Below are 18497 nucleotides of genomic sequence, written 5' to 3' on the forward strand. Positions count from 1 at the left end.
GTTCGATTATACAAAAGAAATTAAGCCCTTGCCATAAAAAAAAATTGCAAACCAAGGAAAAACCAACGGTATAAACGCTCCTAACTTCTTGATGATCACTCTGCTTTGCATGCAGGCTAAAAATAAGCTTGCCATAAAGATGCCTGGACGAGAAAGATTTTTTTTTTTCGATTGACTCCTGACGAACTGACGATTGAAGCTTAAATTTTTAAAGCAGTCTCCTCAATGACAACGACTGCCCCAGCTCACCATCATTGGTCATCATTCCATGACGCGTAAATTCGCCACACAGAAACACTCAATACGACCCTAGTCTAAAACTCGCAACAGATGATATCACTCATCTTACGGAGCAAGGAAAAAAAAAAGGAATTGGTCAATTCTCTACCGCAAGAAGAAAAGGAAAGGCATGGAAGCAAATATTATGGATCGGCATGGTGACAAGAATAAAAGATTAAACTTTTGACATATTGAGTAAATTGGTGCTACAAGTTTGCGTTGCTTGTGAAATTGGGTTCTTCTCTGTTTTCGTACGATTGGCCCTCACCCTAATTCAAAGCCCAAGGGGCAGCCGGGTAATGGGATTTTCTTTTTTCCTCGGTCAATGAAAAGTTAAAAGGTATCATCAACAGGTCAAACGTATCAGTTGAGAATTTGAACAGATCTTCGATCTTTTCTACCTCTCAATCGCTGATAATTGACATGCCGTGTATCTCCCTGACCCTTTCTCTTGCTCTGCGGGTGCATCTACCTGTGTGTGAACGAGGGTGGCTATTTTAGGCTCGTGGAAGTCCGTGTGAGTCCATCCATATGGAATGGAGGGATGTGACTGCCCCGTTCATCGATGTGGTGTGAATTAGCTGTGTGTATGCCTTGTGTAAGTCTGTTTTTATCGTATCTAAAGCTGGAAGGAGAAAAAGGGGAGGGGGGGTTTAAGGGGATATCTTTTTCGTTTTTTTTTTTTGTATTACGGAGAGGAGGTGTTTGAAAGGGTGCCAGAATTTGGGATAACAAAAAGGGGTTAATCTCAGGGTTATTAGAGTCAAGTTACAGTAACAAAGTCATCGTTCCTCCTTCCCCCCTCCCCCAAAGCGAAAAAAAAAATAACGAAAACGTTGATATAAAAGGCCAATTAAACTTTTTACCTCACTCTCCTTTCCACTTGACAATTTGTTTTCTTAGCAAGTTCCACATAATAATGTATCAAAAGCAGCGGCCACAGCATCCAATGTCAGCACAACAACAACGAAACTCATCGTACTGGTCTACTATGCCTTACTATATGCCTGATGGACATGCTTATACTCCTATCAAGATGGAATCACCTACGGTTTCCCAGGATCCTCTATATTTTGGAAACAGTTACCAATCGACCAAACCATCGGCGACATTGTCACCGGTGCAACCGATTCTCCATCACACAGCGATGTCTTGGAAACATGGCCTGTCTTCCTATTGTGGTAATGAGGCCACCGTTACGTCCTTACCTTCCCCGGAACTGGAAGATTTTCAAGGGCTGTTGCCGACATCGCCCTACAGTAGCTGCAGCAGCACTAGTCATTCTACCGCCCATACGACCGTGAACGCGACTCCGATGGCCGCATTGAATACTGCCGTCACCGCGTCAACGCCCTCGTCTACCACTCAGACCGCTCACAGTAGTCCTTACTATGTCGATTTATCATCGCCTGTCACCCCCGTGGATGGATTCGATGGCTATCCTTATCAGTCGTATATACCAATGACATGGTCGGAACCTACCCGATGCCCATCCTCGACGTTGCACAAGCCATCGTGTGATAACCGGGCCATGTTCGACCCACCTGCGTATCCTACACTTCAAGATCCAATGCCCTATGCACCGACACTGCATCCGTCTGAATCATCCCCTGATTATTCACCATACCTATGCTGCCCCACACGAAATCAACGTTCGCTTATGGTTCAAACTGATGCATCCGTTATCTCGCCTTCTTCTGATGTTCGACCTTTCCCATGCTTCCTATGCACCCGAGCGTTTGCGCGTAAACATGATTTACAGCGCCATATTCGCGTCCATACCGGCGCCAAACCCTATGCATGCCCCAGCTGTGAAAAAGCATTTGCGCGTACCGATGCCCTCAAGCGACACTTGCGTATGGAAGACGCCTGTCGCCTGAGTCCCCAGGTGCAAGCCATGAAATGTGCTGGTAAACGACGTTACAAGAATCTTTGACGTGCCTCTATTTTTCGCATCATCCCGTCTTTTTTTTTTTTCTCTTTTTCCCTTCTCTACGTCTGTGTGATTATGAGTCGTCTTTCCACCATCACAAACAAAACAAAAAAAAACATCCTACTCCCAAAAAAAAAAAGAAACCATGTCTTATCCCAACCATCACCGCCCATCAGCCAAACCAAAATTCATCCACCTGCTGATTTCAGAGAAAACCCAACACCGATGAATGCGACCCCACTCTTGACCTCGACGGGATCTCTTTTTTTCCCCTGAACATCCCCATTGACGATCTGTGGAGCAGATCCTCTTATTCCCATCTTCCCTTCATTTTTTTTTTCTTTCTACGCCTCATCTTTTTTTTTTATCCTATTTCAATTTGCAGCCAATCCTCTTTTTTTGTCTCTTTATATTTTATATGAGCTTTACTATATGCAGAAAGCAGCCATTATATTTATATTCATTTGTTTTTTTTTCTTTTTTTTTTTAATTCGCATGATGATACTAATATTTTATGTTTTATGTTCCATCTTTTTTTTCCATTGTTTTCTTTGTTTGTTTTCTGTTCGCATTGCATAATGATTCACGGATTATTCCAATAAAAAAAAGGGATGTTGAATATTTGTCACTGTCAATTGACTGGATATTGTGTATCGTTTTCGGGAAACCAGATATCAATGGATCCCTGAGGTGATTGAACCGGTTTTACATGACCACGAGATGCAAGCACTATTTGTCAATGATTAATAAGCTCACATTCGTTTATATCCCACATGATGATATCACTTACCGAGAACGCGATAAAAGGTGCTTGCTGCCTCGGATCGAACTGCATTGTTCGTCAACGAGAGTAAAGCGTCAAATGCAACTTTCCGTTCATCTCCTTTTACGAGTAACCGAGCGTAACTGGAAGAACGTTTACCGAGCTTTAATTTTTCCTTGAAGGCTCAAGGGGTTCGTGTTACCCTAGTAATGTGCTTACTTTAGAAAATTCTCCATCTCTTGTTCACTGTCATGACTGGCGATGTATCCGTGTAAGTTTTCGTCTATAATTCAGGGTCGTCGTCATTATAAGCATGTTTAACAAATGGAGTGATATTGCCTTACCAAAGTCTGCCATCCATGTTTCATCGATTTCTTCCGCATCCAGGGCGGGTAGCCATCGATCAAAGGAGGCGCGACGACTGCTTGGTACACTCCGTCTACTATAAAACGTGCCTGTGTTAAAAATCCAATGTCGACCATTACAGTGAGAGAGAGAGAGAGGAAAACGTGCCTGTCATCCTCCGAATCGATGTGTAATCCTGATTGGGAACTGGTATCTGTATTGCCACCATGTCAGTGTTAAATTGTTTGTTTCCCTGTGAGAGGCTCTTGTTGTCCCATTTACCTGTTACCGTGTCTTGATGATGTCTCGCATCAAATTGATGCAGAGGGAACTCATCGCTAAAAAGAGCGGAAGGCTCTCTTTGAATTCGTCGTGCTTGTTCGATATCCCGTCCATATTCCTGTCAGAAATATCGTTTAGAGCGCGCGTCCATCAAGTGGCCAATGCTCATTATTAAGCTTACCACCACGCGATTTCCAATCAGGTTCACGCCATTTGTGTGAGCAGTTACGCTGTATTGCCACATTGTTTGTAACGCGCTTTGACCCACTAATCAATACCTAATTAGGTATGGAACAGCTTTAAAAAAGAACCAGTGCTATTTACATGTAATATAAGGTTGCCTTAATCGCTGCGCCATGTTCTATAGTAACGATCATGTCAAAATTTTCATTGCTTTCTAGGCATCCGCCGTTCCCATGAATAAAGCTTACCTTTATATTGGTCGCGGATTGACGAGCGGCTCGGCCACGTTGTGCTTCCTCCGTGGTGACTAAGGCTTCCCTGTTTCTGTAAAACGCAATCGGCTGCGTGGTGGAATCGCTACTGAACATGTTGCGTGATGGGCGTCGAGGTCTTGGCAGTAGCTGTTGCTGTTCCTGTTCCTGTGGTTCTTGTGTGTCTAGCAAGGGGACAAGAGCCGACAAATCTTCGGTACGGACACTGGCCGTTCCCCAGCTAGCCAACGAATAGGCATCGTACTCTGTAAACGGCGATAAAGGGTCCTCGCTTGACGAAAGTAGTCGACGATGGTGCGGTCTTTCCTACAACCAACCAAATCAGTGAGTAACACCACGAGTCCCATGACTGATACAAAGGTAAGGCGAAAAGATTTTTTTAATTTACCATGGGTCGTAAATCGGTAGCCATATCTGACAACACACCATCAATTTCTGGAATGTACATGGTCTGGTCAGGTAGTTCCCTTGTTAAACTTCTCGTTCTATTCTATTTATCAGCAACACGTCGTTTGATTATGAAAAAAGGGAATCCTACCGACTGTGAGATCGCTCACGGTCTGAATACGGGTCGGTTCTTTGGGACCCTTCCCCGGCGTGTGGTGCATTTGCAAACCATGCCCAATCTGCTTCTGTGTCCAAGCGTGCAGCGTAATCATAGTTTGGAGCCCCTGCATTGATGTCAATAAGAGGCATGAAATCCTGCGTCATCAACTCTACATCCTGGGATTCATCAATCCATAAAGGCGAGTCTTGCATTACAGTAGGAGCTTCGTGAGCTTGCAGTTGCAGCAAGTCGTCAGCGTCGGCTGCTAGAACAACGCCTTCACTGAACTATCGCAAAATCAGTTTCTCTATCGAAACATAGAATCACATGTCCTTTACCAAGTCACCAAAGACATTGTTCGAGGTCGCTAGATGTAGATCGTAACCGCCAAGCCAAGGATCGGTATCGGTAAAAGTAATGGTACTATACCTAATTGCTCTATTAGTGATGACAACAACGGGTATGCATGGCGGACAAAACAGACTCACTTTGCAGTGGCATTCGGCATCGTCACACTCTGAAACGATGAATTCCAAGTCAGTTCTCGTCGTAGTTTGGCTCGCAAAAGCAAAACATCATCTTTGCCACGGGTTAGGAAACGCTTCTGAAAGGTGGCCAAGGGATTCGATTTACCGTATGTATATCGACACTGTTGCATGAACACTTTTGTCAAGCCCGCAATAAACCGTGCCATATTGCGTAAACGAAGTTGCTCGTGGGTTGCCAACAGCAAATGACTGCATGCATCGCGCCAAAATCATCAGTGGTTCTTCCTTAAGAAAAAAAAATGCAAGAAGCCTAAAGGTACCATGGCTTGACAAGATCCATCGATGTAATTTCTCGGCGGGATAGTTTTTTCAATCTCGATCTCGACATGCCAAAAGCCGCCGCGTGCCTGCAATGATCCTCTGTTAACATCGAGAACAAAAGCATCAGCATCATTTTTTCACAGTTGTCACATCACCAAATTGTTTTTATTATGTGCCGATCTTGTTCAGGTATTAGATTAAAGTCCATGAGGGAGGAGTAATGAACAAGAGAAAAATGCAAAACTGGGGAAGAAAAAAAGGAAAAAGGTGTCTGGGGAAAGGAGCTGAATATCAACTTGTTTGAGACTTTATTTACAGCATGGGTGTCTCAGTGTCCATCAGAGGTCAATGAGAAAGGATTCGGTATCTTCCAGACGTTGATGTTCGTCTTCGTCATCCGAAATATAGATCACTGGCTTGTCCGGCCGGTTTAACAAGGCTTCTTTTTCTTTTTCCAGTTCAGCCATCTTTTTATCACCAACGTTAGTACCCTGTTTACAACTCATGCCGTTCAACTGTTACCCTACCTCTTCGTCGATCGCTAGTGATCGAAGTTCCAGCAAATGAGTCGCTGGAAATACAATACCATCCACTAGTCGTGTTAACGCTTGTCCGTAAATCCCGGCATTATGCAATTTCACCATATTACTAGCCAAATGACTACAACAAAAACCAAAAATGTCGATCACATCAGTCGGCTTGACATCCTTACAACCACAGCAATGACATACTCTTCCTCTGGTGCGGTGTCGTTATCTGTTCGCATATGAGTTCGATGGCCATATTGTATTCGATCAATACTGCGCGCATATTCATCTCTTTGTTCTTCGTACAAGTATTTTGGAATTTCCAGAAAAGTGTCCCTTGCACCCAACGTGGGTGTGATGGAAGGACGGATTTCCAGCGCAATGTTCAACTGCGTTACACTTTTCGAACCAATGTAAGCGTTTGCCGTCATCTCAAATGAAGGCAAAAACGTGATTTACCTTTGATCTTGTTTTTGCTCCGATTGAAAACAGGTGATCTGTACTCGATTGGCCTAGAAAAGGTTGCATGAAATTAGAAACTTGGCTCTGTGTGATGAACGAGCAAGGCACACACACACATCATCGGCCGTTCTATTGAAGCAGGATAGAATGATACCAAAAAATTGCGAGTCCATGGCTTGATAGGAAAGTTGGGTTCTTAGGTCAATGTGAGATGGAAAAACAGTGATATGAGGATGACTGTGGTACTACGATCGAATGATCCATTGCCGATCGATTAGTTGATGTTTGTTTCCTTGTGAGCGTTATGTATGCTTACCCAGCCAATAACAGAGAGAGACCGATTGGTTTTGGAGCAAAGTTCCTGCCATATTTTTAGTTAATTATATATGTCCATGGAAAAAGATGGGAAACAGAAAAACTCACCTCTGCCCGTAGTGCGGCCAAATGCAATTGTTCTGGCGCAATTTCCACCCGATCTTTTCGTTTATCAGATCTTTTCAATATAGAAATCGCCTCAACGTAGGCCAGTGAACGTGTTTTACAGAATGGATTTGTATTCGGTAAAACCTAATAATTCAAAGGTGAGTGCCCTGGATCCAAGTTGAACGTCTTTTTGTTAATCGCTGCTTTTTTTTATCCAACCTGCCAGCTGCCAATCAGCATGCCGATGATTTCTTCCTTGAATCAACGAAAAAACCGAACATGAGCAAAACAAAACACTCAAGAGCTCATCTTTGCAGATACAAAAAGTTACTTTTTCAGTGGTGAATGCGTGTGAAAGCATGACATGGTATACATCGGCAGGAAGAATGACTTTGGTTAACATAAGAAAAAGGGAAACAATAATGCGGTAAGGAAATCCAGCAGGAAGCAGTCCTGTTTCCCAAGGAGAAGAATCTCACTGAAAAATTTCACAGAAAAGAATCCGACCTTCTGTTTTCTGACCATTCCAACTTTTTTACAATGTCCAACGTATGTCTCTCTTTTCCCGTAAATGACATCTCAGCTCAACTTTGCTCATGACGAAATGGCTTCTCCTGTCAACCCGTATTTTTAGGATGCCAACGATACGTCTGTTGTTCCGAGCATGAACGAACCCGACTGGTACAACAATGCACAAAAATATTGGACAAACGTGGACGCCACCGTCGACGGGGTTTTGGGAGGCTTTGAGTCGGTCGATCCCATCGATGTGAAGGGATCCCTCAGTTTTGTCAATGAATTTGTCCACGGAGGACGCCACGGCACAGTGCTTAAACCACCGGTTATCACCAACGGTTATGCGTGCGATTGCGGTGCAGGCATCGGTCGCGTCACGAAAAACTTCTTGCTCAAAGTACCTTTCCAGAAAGTCGATCTTGTAGAACAAGCGCCCAATTTTGTACAGCAGGCCAAGGACGAGTATTTGGCTGCCGAAATCAAACAAGGCTTGATTGGCGAAATCTATTCTCAGGGCTTGCAGGATTTTGTTCCTGAACAAGGCAAATACGATCTGATATGGTGTCAATGGGTGCTCGGTCACTTGACAGATGGTAAATAGAGTCCCTTCAATGGCTGCGAGATCAGAAACTCAACGTCTCATTTTCATTTAGAGCATTTGGTGGCGTTTTTCAAACGATGCATCAAAGGACTGAAACCCAACGGTCTTATTGGCGTGAAAGAAAACAATTCCAGCAAAGGCTATTTGCTGGATGAAGAGGACAGCAGCGTCACCAGGTAACCGCGACATCTCAACACGACCAAAATAGGATTATGGAATTTTGATTGTCTTCATGAATGACAGACCCAATACGGCGTTCAAGAAAATTTTCAAGGAAGCAGGTTTGGAAGTGGTAAAAGAAGGCATTCAGCGAGGTTTGCCCGCTGGATTATTCGCGGTGAGAATGTAAGATCTACTATTCATGTCTTGCAAAAAAGTTCATTGGTTTTTTTCTCATGCTTCGTGTCTTTTTTTGGTGTTTTTTTCCCCTTTGGTTTGATTTTTTCCTCCAGGTACATGCTAAAACCGATCGCGGAATAATTGCGTCCGAAGCACCTCCATGTCACGGCTTCCAAAGAAAAAAAAAAAACTCCTCCCCTGCCCCCTCGCTCCTTTCTTTCGGTCAAAGTCAAGCTTTTGTACCCGACAAAAGGGTGAAAAGCAGGGGTTCATCCTGTTCATTCACTTTCTGTTTATCTATATAATTAAAATCTTTGAAAAATTAGCGATTTTGTAAATCACATGATCTACACTAAGTTATCAAGACCTGTTAAACCTTTTTTTCATCTTTCAACCATGCCTCGCTGCCCACTTTCACGATAATAGGCGAAACAATCAGCAGCAAGATGCCGTTTGCACCAGTTGTGGTCAAACAGAGCATCGTCGCCGTTCACATAAAATGTGACTGGAGCTCTTTTTTGAAGAAAGGTGATTGACGATACGACGTCTGGTGTTTTGTAGCATCATTTAATTTGGGTTATCTGTCAGTTATACTGTATATGCCCTTTCATTCTCTTCAGTAATCGAATGATACATGGAGCAGATATGCTTCGATCTGTGTAGCTCATCATTCATGCATCAGTGAGGTGACTATTGTTTCATCCATGGAAAATCACATATTTTTGTCCGAATTTTTTCTTCTTCTTTAGTTTTGCATCTCATCGGGAAACGCTGACGCGTCCTCCCCAGGTTCCTCTCATATGGATTGCTGCCCGTGGTATCGCCTTCAATATTTCTTCCCGACCATTTTATTTTGTAGTTGTAGTATGTATTTTGTATTTTAGTGAATAGTCTTCTTGCAGTCTTTTCCTCCTTTTTTTTCCCACAGGGTTTTTAGGGGGTTTTTACAGACGCACCTATTGTATTTACTTTTTTTTTTTATATTTGTATCCTTTCTTTATTTCGGTCGGGAAGCCCTCGGTATCTGCTGCATCAAACATCAAAGGTAAAATATCTCAACGAAATTTGAATCAACCAAAGAGCTTACTAACTCATTTTTTTTAAATACCCAACATTCCCACACATCTTTGTAGATCTATCATAACCTTGGGCGGGACAGAACGGAGGGGGTCAATAAGTGCTGCTTTGTTCATTAAAAGTGTTTCATGGTATGCCAGAGTATTGACATTAATATACCAAAGTTCCATCAAGAGTCTCGCCCAGGTTATGCCGTATTGCGTTAGGCTTTTGTCTGACGAATGTCGCTCAATGTAAGAGTGCGGCATCCAGTAGCAGGTGGCATCCATTGCACAGCGGGTGTACGGCTTGTTATCAATCACAAAATCAAAAAAGTAAAAACCAAAAATATCAAATATCATGCACCTTAGCCTTCACCACTTTTCTTTTTTATTTTTCGCGCTGGTCATGGCAACTGATGATATGGATACGGAAAAGAAAAAGAAAAAGGGGTGGCTAGACCATTGTCTATTGGTATAGTCAAACCATTATCATTTGCTGATGATGGATCAAATTTTAGACCCCTGAGTCTTTTTTTTCCTATCTTGTTTATTTGTCCAGCATTGATTTTAGCCTTACATATTCTATGCTCCTTGCATTGATTCGGAATGACCATATTTGTTCAATCCATCGAAAAAACTATTGTGTTTGTTGTAACTATCTCCTAGCTGCATCAGACATCCATGGTGATGCTAATTGGACGGTCGTCTTGTTCTTGAATACCCTGGCTCTCCTCATCGGAATCCAATGGCGTAGGGGCCCGTTGTCGAGTCATTTTCAATGTCCGTGTCGCAACACGTTGTTCCTGTTGAGGATCATGTGTAATCCAAATACATGTTTTGCCTTTTAACGTTTTTTCCACCAAAGAAACGGCTTGTGGATCAAGAGCAGACGTCGGCTCTACATCTCGTCTCATCAGTGCCAATAGCTCAAATTTTTCACGAACTTTACAGACTCACCATCCAGTAAAAGAATATCTGGAGCCAATGCAATGGCAATAGCTAAAGAGCACCGTTGCATTTCACCACCAGATAGGTTGCTCCACTTTTCATAAAAATGCGATTCAGATAATTCCCAATTCATGCCAATTGTAATCTAAAAAAAAACAGGATTCAATAAACCAGTAAATAAATTAACAACGGCAGGGTTCGTATTACCGGATTGCCTAGTTTGGCTTTATGTTTTTGGCTGGAAAACTTTTTCACCGCTTTGAAGAGATCCATGGGGCAACCTGGATGCGTGGCTGGCCTTTGAGGAACATACATCACCCGTGATCTCCATTCCGGTATGCCATACTCGGCCGGCTTTTTTCCATGCAACACAGAATATCCTTCATTGTAAGGAATCAGTTCAGCAAGGCATTTTAGCAGTGTTGTTTTCCTAGGATCAATATGAGCTGTCTTTTGGTCGTATGAAAATATTAAATGCCGTGTATACCGACCCGACCCCACTAGGCCCTCGAAGGGCAAGGACATCCCCACGTTCTAATTGGATATTGATCTCCTCAAATAACCACCGTCCATCAGGTAAACGCATCGATATATTGTGTGCTTCGAAAATCGGCATCACAACATGAGCAGGAACAAAAAGATCGAAACGGTGGCATATCCCCTATTGCCTTTGATTAATACGCAATCCAATTTTAAGGAAATCTCATCTTATTTTCATACAAACCTTTTTTAATGAATATGATAATGATTACAAAAATTATTTATTTGCCTAGTCGTGGCGTGAGCCCTCGTTCTCTGATGAAAAGAGTTTCTATGCTATAGTTGTAATTTATGTATCCGATGGACCATGGATCGATCGATGGGTGAAATACTTGCGGTGAATGAAGGGTATACGTAATCTATCTAGATTTATAGAATGTCATTATTGTGTCTGGTTGTCTATTTTAGGGTGCCCATTTCCCAAGCTGATGAGCTAGATCGAGGTTTTTTCCGTATAATCGCATCGCGTCTTCTTCCAAACCAATGATTTTGCGTTCCATCTGGAGAATTTGATTGCGAAGTTCTTTTTCGGATGCTTTCCATTTCATTTGATGTTGTTGTAGCGTGGCTTCTGCTTTTGTCTGATTTTTTTCTAAGGTACGAATATGGGCCATGTATTCCGCATGACGCTGGGTTGCAATTTCCAACTCGGTTTCTAATTCGACCACGGTGCAGGCGAGTTGACGCAATTCTCTCGATCGCTGCAGTTCGTAAATGTCACTCTCTTGACGGAACTGATGCTGCATTCTTTCCGTCACCTCCTGCTCCACAGTCCTTTGCTGTCTCTTGAGCTGTTCCTGACGTGCAGCCTCTCGACTGGCTGCATGTCGCTCGTTCTGATCCATGGTTTTGCGTAAACGCGCTATTTCAGCATCACGTTGCGCCAGTGTGCGTTGCAAAACGGATTCCATATCAGAAGACGCCCGGTGATTAGGAGTGGGTGCGCTTTGCAAAGTTTTGGTGTCTACTTTGGATTGCAGCGTCGCCATTTGCTGTTGAACTTCCACCAGTTGACGTTTCGCCATGGCTTTGGCGACTTCTGTACGTAATTCGCTTTCCGCTGCTTTCGTCTCTGCTTCATGGGACCGTTTCAGGGCCTCTTCATGGGCTTTTCTGTATCCGCTGATTTGTTGCTCGAGTTCAGCGACTTTGATGACCTCACGTTTCTGTTTTCGATGTTGGTGGACCATGTCCTGATATTTTTCTTGGGCCGTTCGCAAACTATTTTCCAAGTCCTGAATTTTGGCCGTCAATCGCTCATTTGCGTGCTGTGTATTGTTGGTTTGCTGACTTGCATGTTGTTGGATTAACTTTAAAACAGAAGTATCATCGTGATTGTTTAGCTTGGTTTTGTCAAGAATATCTTGCAGTTGTTCAATCTCGGTTTGATAACGTGCGATATCCTGTTTTTGTTCATTCATCTCTTCCATCATTGTTTTCATTTCATTTTGAACAACGTCCAGCGTCTGTTCAATTTCGTCTTTTTCTTCCTGGCAGTTCATCAATTTCGACTGCAGTTGATCGTTGGCATGTTGCAGCGTATCCTTGGTTTCTTGCAACTCTTTTTGCCACACTTGACGTGCTAATTGAATCCGGGAAGCGATGAGTTCCTCGATATCCTGGGTTTGTTGCCGCAGTTGATCCATGTCCTCGAGGTATTGTCTCTTGAATCGTCTGATGATGTTTTCCTTTCTTTCATTGTTTTTTTGCAACCGACGCTGGGCACGTTGGCTTTGCCGTAAAACGGATTGCGTATTGGCGTGTCGGGCTTGCAATCGATGAATGGCATTTATCAAACGACCGGTTTGTGGGTTACGCAAAGTGCAAGGTTCGGGGTCAGTCTGACGAGTGAATGAAGTATGCGTCACGTTTTTCGTTTCTACATTCAGTATGGTGCTGGCCGAACTGGCGGTATCAGTGGTCCAGGTCTCTGTGTCGGAAACCGTGCCCGACGAAACTGGAGAGCAAGATGCGATGTCCTGGTCATATTCCGACAGAACATAGGCATTCTCTTTTATTGGATACGCATCGTCGTTTTCCTGGTTGTAAAAATAAGGTGGCGTCGCTTCCCCATATTGATATGGCAAGTGGCTATTGTAATGTAAAGTGTCATGAAAGCCAGATACTAAAGCCATCAAGTCGCCGCACACTCTGAAGAAAAAAATAAATTCAATAAAGCTATGGAAGAAATGTAGAAAAAAAAAAAAAAAAACGATGAATAAAAACCTCATTTCTGGTCAAATAAAATAAATTACCATACTTTCAGAAATGGAATTCGTGTGACATGGGAAAATGGATGTCGCTCTCTTTGGACCTGCAGTAGAAAACGAACAGATTTCGTCGGGCCGGGAATTCAAAAATTTGAAAGGCGGGCTGCTGGTCACTTCGGCGAGCCATCCAACAGTTGTCCCCCTTTTGGCCTTAATACGATCAGTTCATGTGGACTTGGCCTTCTCAATGTCGGAGCTTGCACCTATCAAATATGTAGCTTATGAATCAGAACTGCAGCTGCCCGCCATTATTCGACTCATTGAGAACGATCTCTCTGAACCGTATTCTGTATATACCTATCGTTACTTTATTCACAACTGGCCGCACCTCTGCCTCTTGGTAAACCGCTTTCTACAATCGAGTTGCCGTTGCCATATTAACGTTTTTTGCTCTTAGGCCATGGACGGCAATGAATGTGTGGGTGTGATTATTTGCAAGTTGGATGCTCACAAAGATCGGCTACGGGGCTATATTGCCATGCTCGCTGTAGCCAAAGAGTATCGAAAACGAGCCATTGGATCGACCCTCGTCGAGTTGGCTATCAAGACAATGAAGGAAAACGATGCAGATGAGGTAAAGAAGCCAAGACAATGTCTTCTTTTAATTGAACGACGATCCATCTGACAGTGAGGGGAATTTAGATTGTTTTAGAAACGGAATATACAAATCAGGGAGCTCTAAGTCTGTATGAGCGGATTGGGTTTATCAGAGATAAACGTCTCTATCGGTATTATCTAAATGGAACGGATGCGTTTCGCTTAAAGTTGTTTTGCAAAACCATGGTGAACGACTGATCTTTTTTCTTTGTGTAAATAAAATAAATTAATCCATCATGCCATTCTCTTTGTATGCCGCCACCTGTTCTGCCACCACAGGATCCTATACAAATTTTGCTCCATGATCAGTCTCTTCATTAGGGTGATCAGTTTTCCAACTCCTCAATCCTACCAGCAGTAACTGAGAGGCCAAATTGAAGACGGAAAAGACATTGTCGGGCAAGCTGCTTGATACGCGCTTCATCCGTGCCTCAAATTCTTCCAACTTTGTCTGTAAAGGCACATTGGCATCCATAATCATTTGCTGCTCTTGAGGCACTTCAGTGTCGACCATGGCATCCATGGCAGTTTGAGTGGACGTGCCTGTACGTCGGCGTGCATTGTTATCACGAGTGATGAACTTTCGTATACTCTCGTAATAAGAATCCGATCGTTTGCGTACACGCCGATCAAATTGAACGGCTCGCTCGCTGCTGACATCATGGATGAATATCTTGATAATTTGATGAGGGTACAAGTGATAGATATCGTGATAGCTGAAAAAGGGATATCATTTAGCCCCGATAGTGGCGCTAGCAGACCATATTCCACTTACATTTCAGGATCAATCTCTCCCGAGTCTCCGACCAAGATGAATTTGCGCATTGGAAAGTCCTATCACGAGCATGTCCCCAACGGTCATCAGTTGACTAGAGTAAGGCCGGCGTACGTACGATCGTTTTACCTCCAAAATTTGTGTAATCACGTCCATTTTGTGTCGGCCAGGTTTGCCTCGTATTAATCCGGTGGTGCTGATCACACGCAAGTGCATGCTACCCTTGGGAAATTGATACTGTTCGATGAAATCACTAATGGCTGGGTATACTTGCCAGGGCGAATTGGAAACGTAGTGTATAGGCATCTTTTCGGCTGCCCATGCACGGTACACTTCGGCCATTCCTGGTACTTCTTTGGCTTTGCTGAAAAAGGTATTCTGAAGAATCACGTCTTTTCCTCCGAGAATATCTGTCACTTTAATGGTATCGTCGATATCCTGTTTTTCATTTTTCAGCATCAGCATCAGTGTTGTGTACGAATGATTTCATTTGACTGGGATAATATACCGAGATCACAGAGATGCCAACAGGTTCGATCATGTCCACGTATCCCACATGAGTGGTATCTAATGACCCGTAAGCTTATCATGGGGGAATGAAAACCAGTTGGTGAATGGTCCCCTACCAATACCATCAAAAAGTGCTTCAAATTGCAGCATTTTCTGGTTATATTGTCGCATACATTCGTCCTGATCGACCATAAAGACATGCTCAAAGCGACCATTGGGGCCGGAACTGATGGCGGCGCAAAATCTATGGTATGTATCTTCAACGAGTCGTACATTCACAATAATATCTTTCATGGTTTGACAGCGAAACTGATTCAGCAAGTTGACAAAATGCGCATCCTCGTCTGAATTGGCTAATAGACCACCATACATCCGTCCAGCGGCTACGCGAAACGAAAAAAAAAAAAAGAGCAGCATAAATCGAAGGCGTTTCATTGAGTGTTCATGAACTGGGATTTTCCGATCATCCGAGAGGCTCTATTTTTTAGGTTTTCTCGGGCTCACTTACCGAGGATCCATTTCTCCAAACGGGACGAGCCTGGTTTAGCAAAAGTCCAGCCTCTTAATCGTACTTTCCATTTGGCGATATGGTGTTCGGCGTCCAATACTTTGGAGGCATAACTTGGGAATAGCATACACTGGGGCTGGACGACTTCCGGTGTATTAATAATCGCATCCATTTCTTCCGTCTCGGAACGCTTAACAGTGGTATTCTGTGGCGAGGATTCGGTCATGTCTCGTGATGATGCATTCAAATAGTCGCCAGCATAATACTTGTTCATGGTCGATCGAGCAAATGCACGCAGTTGGTCTCTTTTACGTAGTCGCTGAGTCGAAGATGAGGACGACGGTGAAGGTGACGCTGTGAACTCAGGTGCTGAATTCATGAACGACTCTTTCAGCATGAGTTATTCAATGGAGGGCAATAAAAAAAGGAAAAGAAACGAGGAACTTTTTTTTTCTGAAGTTCATAAATTGCAGCAGCAGTAATAATTACGCTTTTTTTGATTCCTTTTTGGACAGCGGAATCATGGTTCAATTTTTAAAGCATAAACTGGAGGAGAATTAAGCTTTCGTTTTAGATGATTCACATCAGCTGCCAACTATGTAGTTTATCTATTCGGGTATGTACTATCGATCTTTATCAAGCATAACTTTACAGATCCAACGAAATAAAATGCTCAGGAATTTTGACTCATTACAGTAAAACAGGTTAAGTTTGGATCTCCGCGATACGGTCATCGTTCAATTCACCCCAATTTGGCACCGGTTTCTGGCTTTCATGCTGTGCCCCAATGTTTGAGAGCGGGAGTGGATCATGGGAACCTGAGGCATGACGCTATTTGTTGGTTTCTCTTTGGCGCTCTTTCTGTGTCGTCCTTTTGATGCTTTTTCGTTGCCAGGCAGTCCTTAGCTGGGCATCGTTCTCTATCGCAATTTAGCTTACGATATTCCTTCACCAGCTGTTCTCCCCTCTCCCAGCTGATGCTTTCCGCTTTGTCGCTTTCTGGGGTTACGGTGTCCTGGCGATGATCGTTATCTTTGTGATTCAGTCTGTCGTATTTCCCTTCTTGTTTCCTCTTTTATCCCAGGTGTTGTTTCACTTATTTCGTCTTGTCCCTTCGCTACTCCGTCCTCGGCTATCCGTAAACTATAAAATGCTTCTCTAAGGTGATTTTGATTGAATTTGATGGATGAATACTTGGAAAAATTACCTGCAATAGGTTGAAAGCTTCAATACGATTGTTCATCGCGAATAAGATGTGGAAGGTAATCCATATGCCGAAAGAAGAAGAGTATATTCTATGCAAAACAATTCATATAATCAATCTTGCAAGCACTGGATTCATCGCCATTTCCCTTTGACTTCTTACACATGGTTTGGAGAATAGATATGTCTCTCTATTTCGGCGAGCCAAATCTGAATTGATTAAGCATGAGCCACAAAGAACAAGGTCGGCTTCGAAAGTTTTCAATTCGGATCGCTGCAATCAAATAAGGGTGGATCGGTTCTATCGGATTACAGTAAAATCAAAAGTAGGAGCCATTCTTAGCAAAATGAAGCGCAACGGGTTTTTCAACGTGCAAAAAAGATTGAAACGACTCAACTAACCATATTACTGTGACGCACCTCCAGACAATGTATGGATATATGGGTACATTAAGAAAAGAATCTTTGATTAAATGAAAAAAAAAAAAGAAAAAAAAATCGGTAAGTCCAGTGCAACCATCGTAATCATTAATCACGATGTTGAATTACGGACGCAAATCATCATTGAAGATAACCACTCAGCAGGGCGAAAATTGTATCAAAAAGACGTATAAGACAATAACATATTTTCATCGCCAAGTCCTCCGCAACCATCATAGTCCATAAGAACAAGGTTGAATTACGGAGGAATATCATCATTGCAGCGAACCGCTCAGCAGGGCGAACATTTCGATCATAAAAAAAGGATATCATACAATAAGAGAGATTTATCGCCAAGTCCTCCTCAACCATCGTAGTCCATAAGACAAGGTTGAACAATGGAGGAATATCATCAGCGAACCGCTCAGCAAGGCAATTATTTCTGTCATTGTTATTCCAGCAAAAGGGAGTTCACAATGGAATCCACCCAACAAGTTACTAGATATGTATACATGCACAAATACAAATCTAGTGACAAGAGCTTGATCGCCAAGTTCAACAAGGTCGATTACTCCGTCCTACGACATGCCGTCACTACACCGACTTCATCTTCCCCCTCCCAAGATATTGAAAATGTTTACATGCACAAAGACAATTTTCAAAATGACAAAAGCTTGATCGCCAGGTCCAATTTAATCATCGTAGTCAAGGAGACCACTCACTTTCGCGGACAAGTACATCATCGCAATCCAACAAGACCGCTCAGCAGGGCGATGACTCCGTCCATGGCGTGCCAGACCATCCCCCGGCTGAGAATGAAACATAACCGATATCGGTTTGCCCATATGCTCATTACAGCTATTGTCAACAAAGTTCACCGAGCGAACAACCACCGCGTCCGATGATTACTCTTCCTGTGCCAAAGAATCACCTCTACACTGGTTCAGTGGAATAACAGCAGGCAGTGCATCGTCGCAGGAACCGGTGCTGCTCAAACAAGGACTGCTAATTATTACGCGCGCCAAGCCAACTCAAGCACGCCAAGTACACCGTATACACCATTCTGCCGGAGCAGAAAGTCGCAACATCTAATGCAAGTGCAACCAGAGAGCAGTCAGCGTGAGAGAACTCGAACGCATCGTCCCGCCAACACTGGCAGATCACCACTTGATGATTATGGGAACCATCAGTCGAACCACCGGGAGCGACTGCCTCGTGTAGATGACTCCACTTGGTCATGAACAGTCTTCGGTCCCTATGACAACTCTTTGGCTGTATTAGGGTAAGCCTTTACCCATGTTGGCGTCATCCCCTCCATAAAACAGGCGGTCAGCTCCATCAAGCCCCGGCGAATAGTCACCGACCCACGCGCAACCTGTGACAATAG

General features: G+C 43.3%; 9 protein-coding genes across 9 annotated transcripts; 4 read left to right on the plus strand and 5 right to left on the minus strand.

The window, feature by feature from the left end:
• Positions 1–1975: 1975 nt before the first annotated feature.
• Positions 1976–2137, plus strand: BYT42DRAFT_469807 (uncharacterized protein; the record flags this gene model as incomplete). The annotated part of the gene is made up of 1 exon (XM_051563549.1): positions 1976–2137. A coding segment is annotated over one exon (162 nt), but the record flags the coding sequence as incomplete, so codon positions are not given.
• Positions 2138–2843: 706 nt separating this feature from the next.
• On the minus strand, positions 2844–5522 carry BYT42DRAFT_616357 (uncharacterized protein; the record flags this gene model as incomplete). Its single annotated transcript, XM_051572057.1, has 13 exons — positions 2844–2941; positions 3003–3118; positions 3195–3258; positions 3320–3430; positions 3603–3720; positions 3784–3869; positions 3927–3963; positions 4034–4363; positions 4446–4542; positions 4596–4891; positions 4943–5027; positions 5093–5341; positions 5413–5522. The coding sequence occupies 13 exons, from the start codon at positions 5520–5522 to the stop codon at positions 2844–2846; spliced, it is 1797 nt and encodes a 598-aa protein (XP_051421315.1).
• A 229-nt stretch (positions 5523–5751) lies between these two features.
• Positions 5752–7312, minus strand: BYT42DRAFT_606974 (JAB1/Mov34/MPN/PAD-1 ubiquitin protease-domain-containing protein; the record flags this gene model as incomplete). The annotated part of the gene is made up of 9 exons (XM_051571165.1): positions 7157–7312; positions 7045–7080; positions 6826–6969; positions 6719–6763; positions 6519–6647; positions 6400–6452; positions 6145–6339; positions 5941–6073; positions 5752–5904 (listed from the first exon to the last, which is right to left on the minus strand). The coding sequence occupies exons 1-9, from the start codon at positions 7226–7228 to the stop codon at positions 5752–5754; spliced, it is 960 nt and encodes a 319-aa protein (XP_051421316.1). The 5' UTR covers positions 7229–7312.
• BYT42DRAFT_579520 (AdoMet dependent proline di-methyltransferase-domain-containing protein) lies at positions 7172–8657 on the plus strand. Its single transcript, XM_051569407.1, has 6 exons — positions 7172–7252; positions 7320–7374; positions 7460–7934; positions 7995–8118; positions 8186–8287; positions 8395–8657. Exons 1-6 carry the CDS (start codon positions 7185–7187, stop codon positions 8420–8422), a joined length of 852 nt encoding a protein of 283 aa, XP_051421317.1. The 5' UTR covers positions 7172–7184; the 3' UTR covers positions 8423–8657.
• Positions 8658–9860: 1203 nt separating this feature from the next.
• BYT42DRAFT_61152 (P-loop containing nucleoside triphosphate hydrolase protein) lies at positions 9861–11098 on the minus strand. Its single transcript, XM_051571513.1, has 5 exons — positions 11012–11098; positions 10779–10948; positions 10495–10717; positions 10297–10432; positions 9861–10237 (listed from the first exon to the last, which is right to left on the minus strand). The coding sequence occupies exons 2-5, from the start codon at positions 10901–10903 to the stop codon at positions 10011–10013; spliced, it is 711 nt and encodes a 236-aa protein (XP_051421318.1). The 5' UTR covers positions 10904–10948; positions 11012–11098; the 3' UTR covers positions 9861–10010.
• Positions 11099–11231: 133 nt separating this feature from the next.
• BYT42DRAFT_548165 (uncharacterized protein) lies at positions 11232–13085 on the minus strand (the record flags this gene model as incomplete). Its single annotated transcript, XM_051565996.1, has 2 exons — positions 11232–12866; positions 13083–13085. 2 exons carry the CDS (start codon positions 13083–13085, stop codon positions 11232–11234), a joined length of 1638 nt encoding a protein of 545 aa, XP_051421319.1.
• A 199-nt stretch (positions 13086–13284) lies between these two features.
• On the plus strand, positions 13285–13892 carry BYT42DRAFT_500552 (putative acyltransfersase; the record flags this gene model as incomplete). Its single annotated transcript, XM_051564712.1, has 3 exons — positions 13285–13437; positions 13495–13671; positions 13740–13892. The coding sequence occupies 3 exons, from the start codon at positions 13285–13287 to the stop codon at positions 13890–13892; spliced, it is 483 nt and encodes a 160-aa protein (XP_051421320.1).
• Positions 13822–15236, minus strand: BYT42DRAFT_61122 (uncharacterized protein). Its single transcript, XM_051571475.1, has 5 exons — positions 15096–15236; positions 14599–15036; positions 14470–14528; positions 14047–14410; positions 13822–13977 (listed from the first exon to the last, which is right to left on the minus strand). The coding sequence occupies exons 2-5, from the start codon at positions 14932–14934 to the stop codon at positions 13921–13923; spliced, it is 816 nt and encodes a 271-aa protein (XP_051421321.1). The 5' UTR covers positions 14935–15036; positions 15096–15236; the 3' UTR covers positions 13822–13920.
• Positions 15237–17142: 1906 nt separating this feature from the next.
• On the plus strand, positions 17143–18065 carry BYT42DRAFT_61189 (uncharacterized protein). The gene has a single exon (XM_051571558.1). It carries the CDS (start codon positions 17509–17511, stop codon positions 18013–18015), a length of 507 nt encoding a protein of 168 aa, XP_051421322.1. The 5' UTR covers positions 17143–17508; the 3' UTR covers positions 18016–18065.
• The last annotated feature ends 432 nt before the right edge of the window (positions 18066–18497 follow it).

This window comes from Radiomyces spectabilis (assembly GCF_025331425.1).
Source record: "Radiomyces spectabilis strain NRRL 2753 chromosome Unknown BYT42scaffold_10, whole genome shotgun sequence".
Taxonomy (NCBI): domain Eukaryota; kingdom Fungi; phylum Mucoromycota; class Mucoromycetes; order Mucorales; family Radiomycetaceae; genus Radiomyces; species Radiomyces spectabilis.

Excerpts from the sequence above, each read along its gene's own strand:
- BYT42DRAFT_579520 (XM_051569407.1), top strand. The coding sequence starts at position 7,185 with ATGACATGGTATACATCGGCAGGAAGAATGACTTTGGTTAACATAAGA. Across the intron at positions 7,375-7,459 it reads ACTTTTTTACAATGTCCAAC|GATGCCAACGATACGTCTGT; the intron begins GTATGTCTCTCT and ends CCGTATTTTTAG. Across the intron at positions 8,119-8,185 it reads GAGGACAGCAGCGTCACCAG|ACCCAATACGGCGTTCAAGA; the intron begins GTAACCGCGACA and ends CATGAATGACAG.
- BYT42DRAFT_61152 (XM_051571513.1), bottom strand. The coding sequence starts at position 10,903 with ATGCCGATTTTCGAAGCACACAATATATCGATGCGTTTACCTGATGGA. Across the intron at positions 10,433-10,494 it reads AAGCCAAACTAGGCAATCCG|ATTACAATTGGCATGAATTG; the intron begins GTAATACGAACC and ends GTTTTTTTTTAG. Across the intron at positions 10,238-10,296 it reads AGATATTCTTTTACTGGATG|AGCCGACGTCTGCTCTTGAT; the intron begins GTGAGTCTGTAA and ends GACGAGATGTAG.
- BYT42DRAFT_61122 (XM_051571475.1), bottom strand. The coding sequence starts at position 14,934 with ATGCTGATGCTGAAAAATGAAAAACAGGATATCGACGATACCATTAAA. Across the intron at positions 14,529-14,598 it reads TGATTACACAAATTTTGGAG|GACTTTCCAATGCGCAAATT; the intron begins GTAAAACGATCG and ends TGCTCGTGATAG. Across the intron at positions 13,978-14,046 it reads TGGCCTCTCAGTTACTGCTG|GATCCTGTGGTGGCAGAACA; the intron begins GTAGGATTGAGG and ends AAATTTGTATAG.
- BYT42DRAFT_61189 (XM_051571558.1), top strand. The coding sequence starts at position 17,509 with ATGGAGGAATATCATCAGCGAACCGCTCAGCAAGGCAATTATTTCTGT.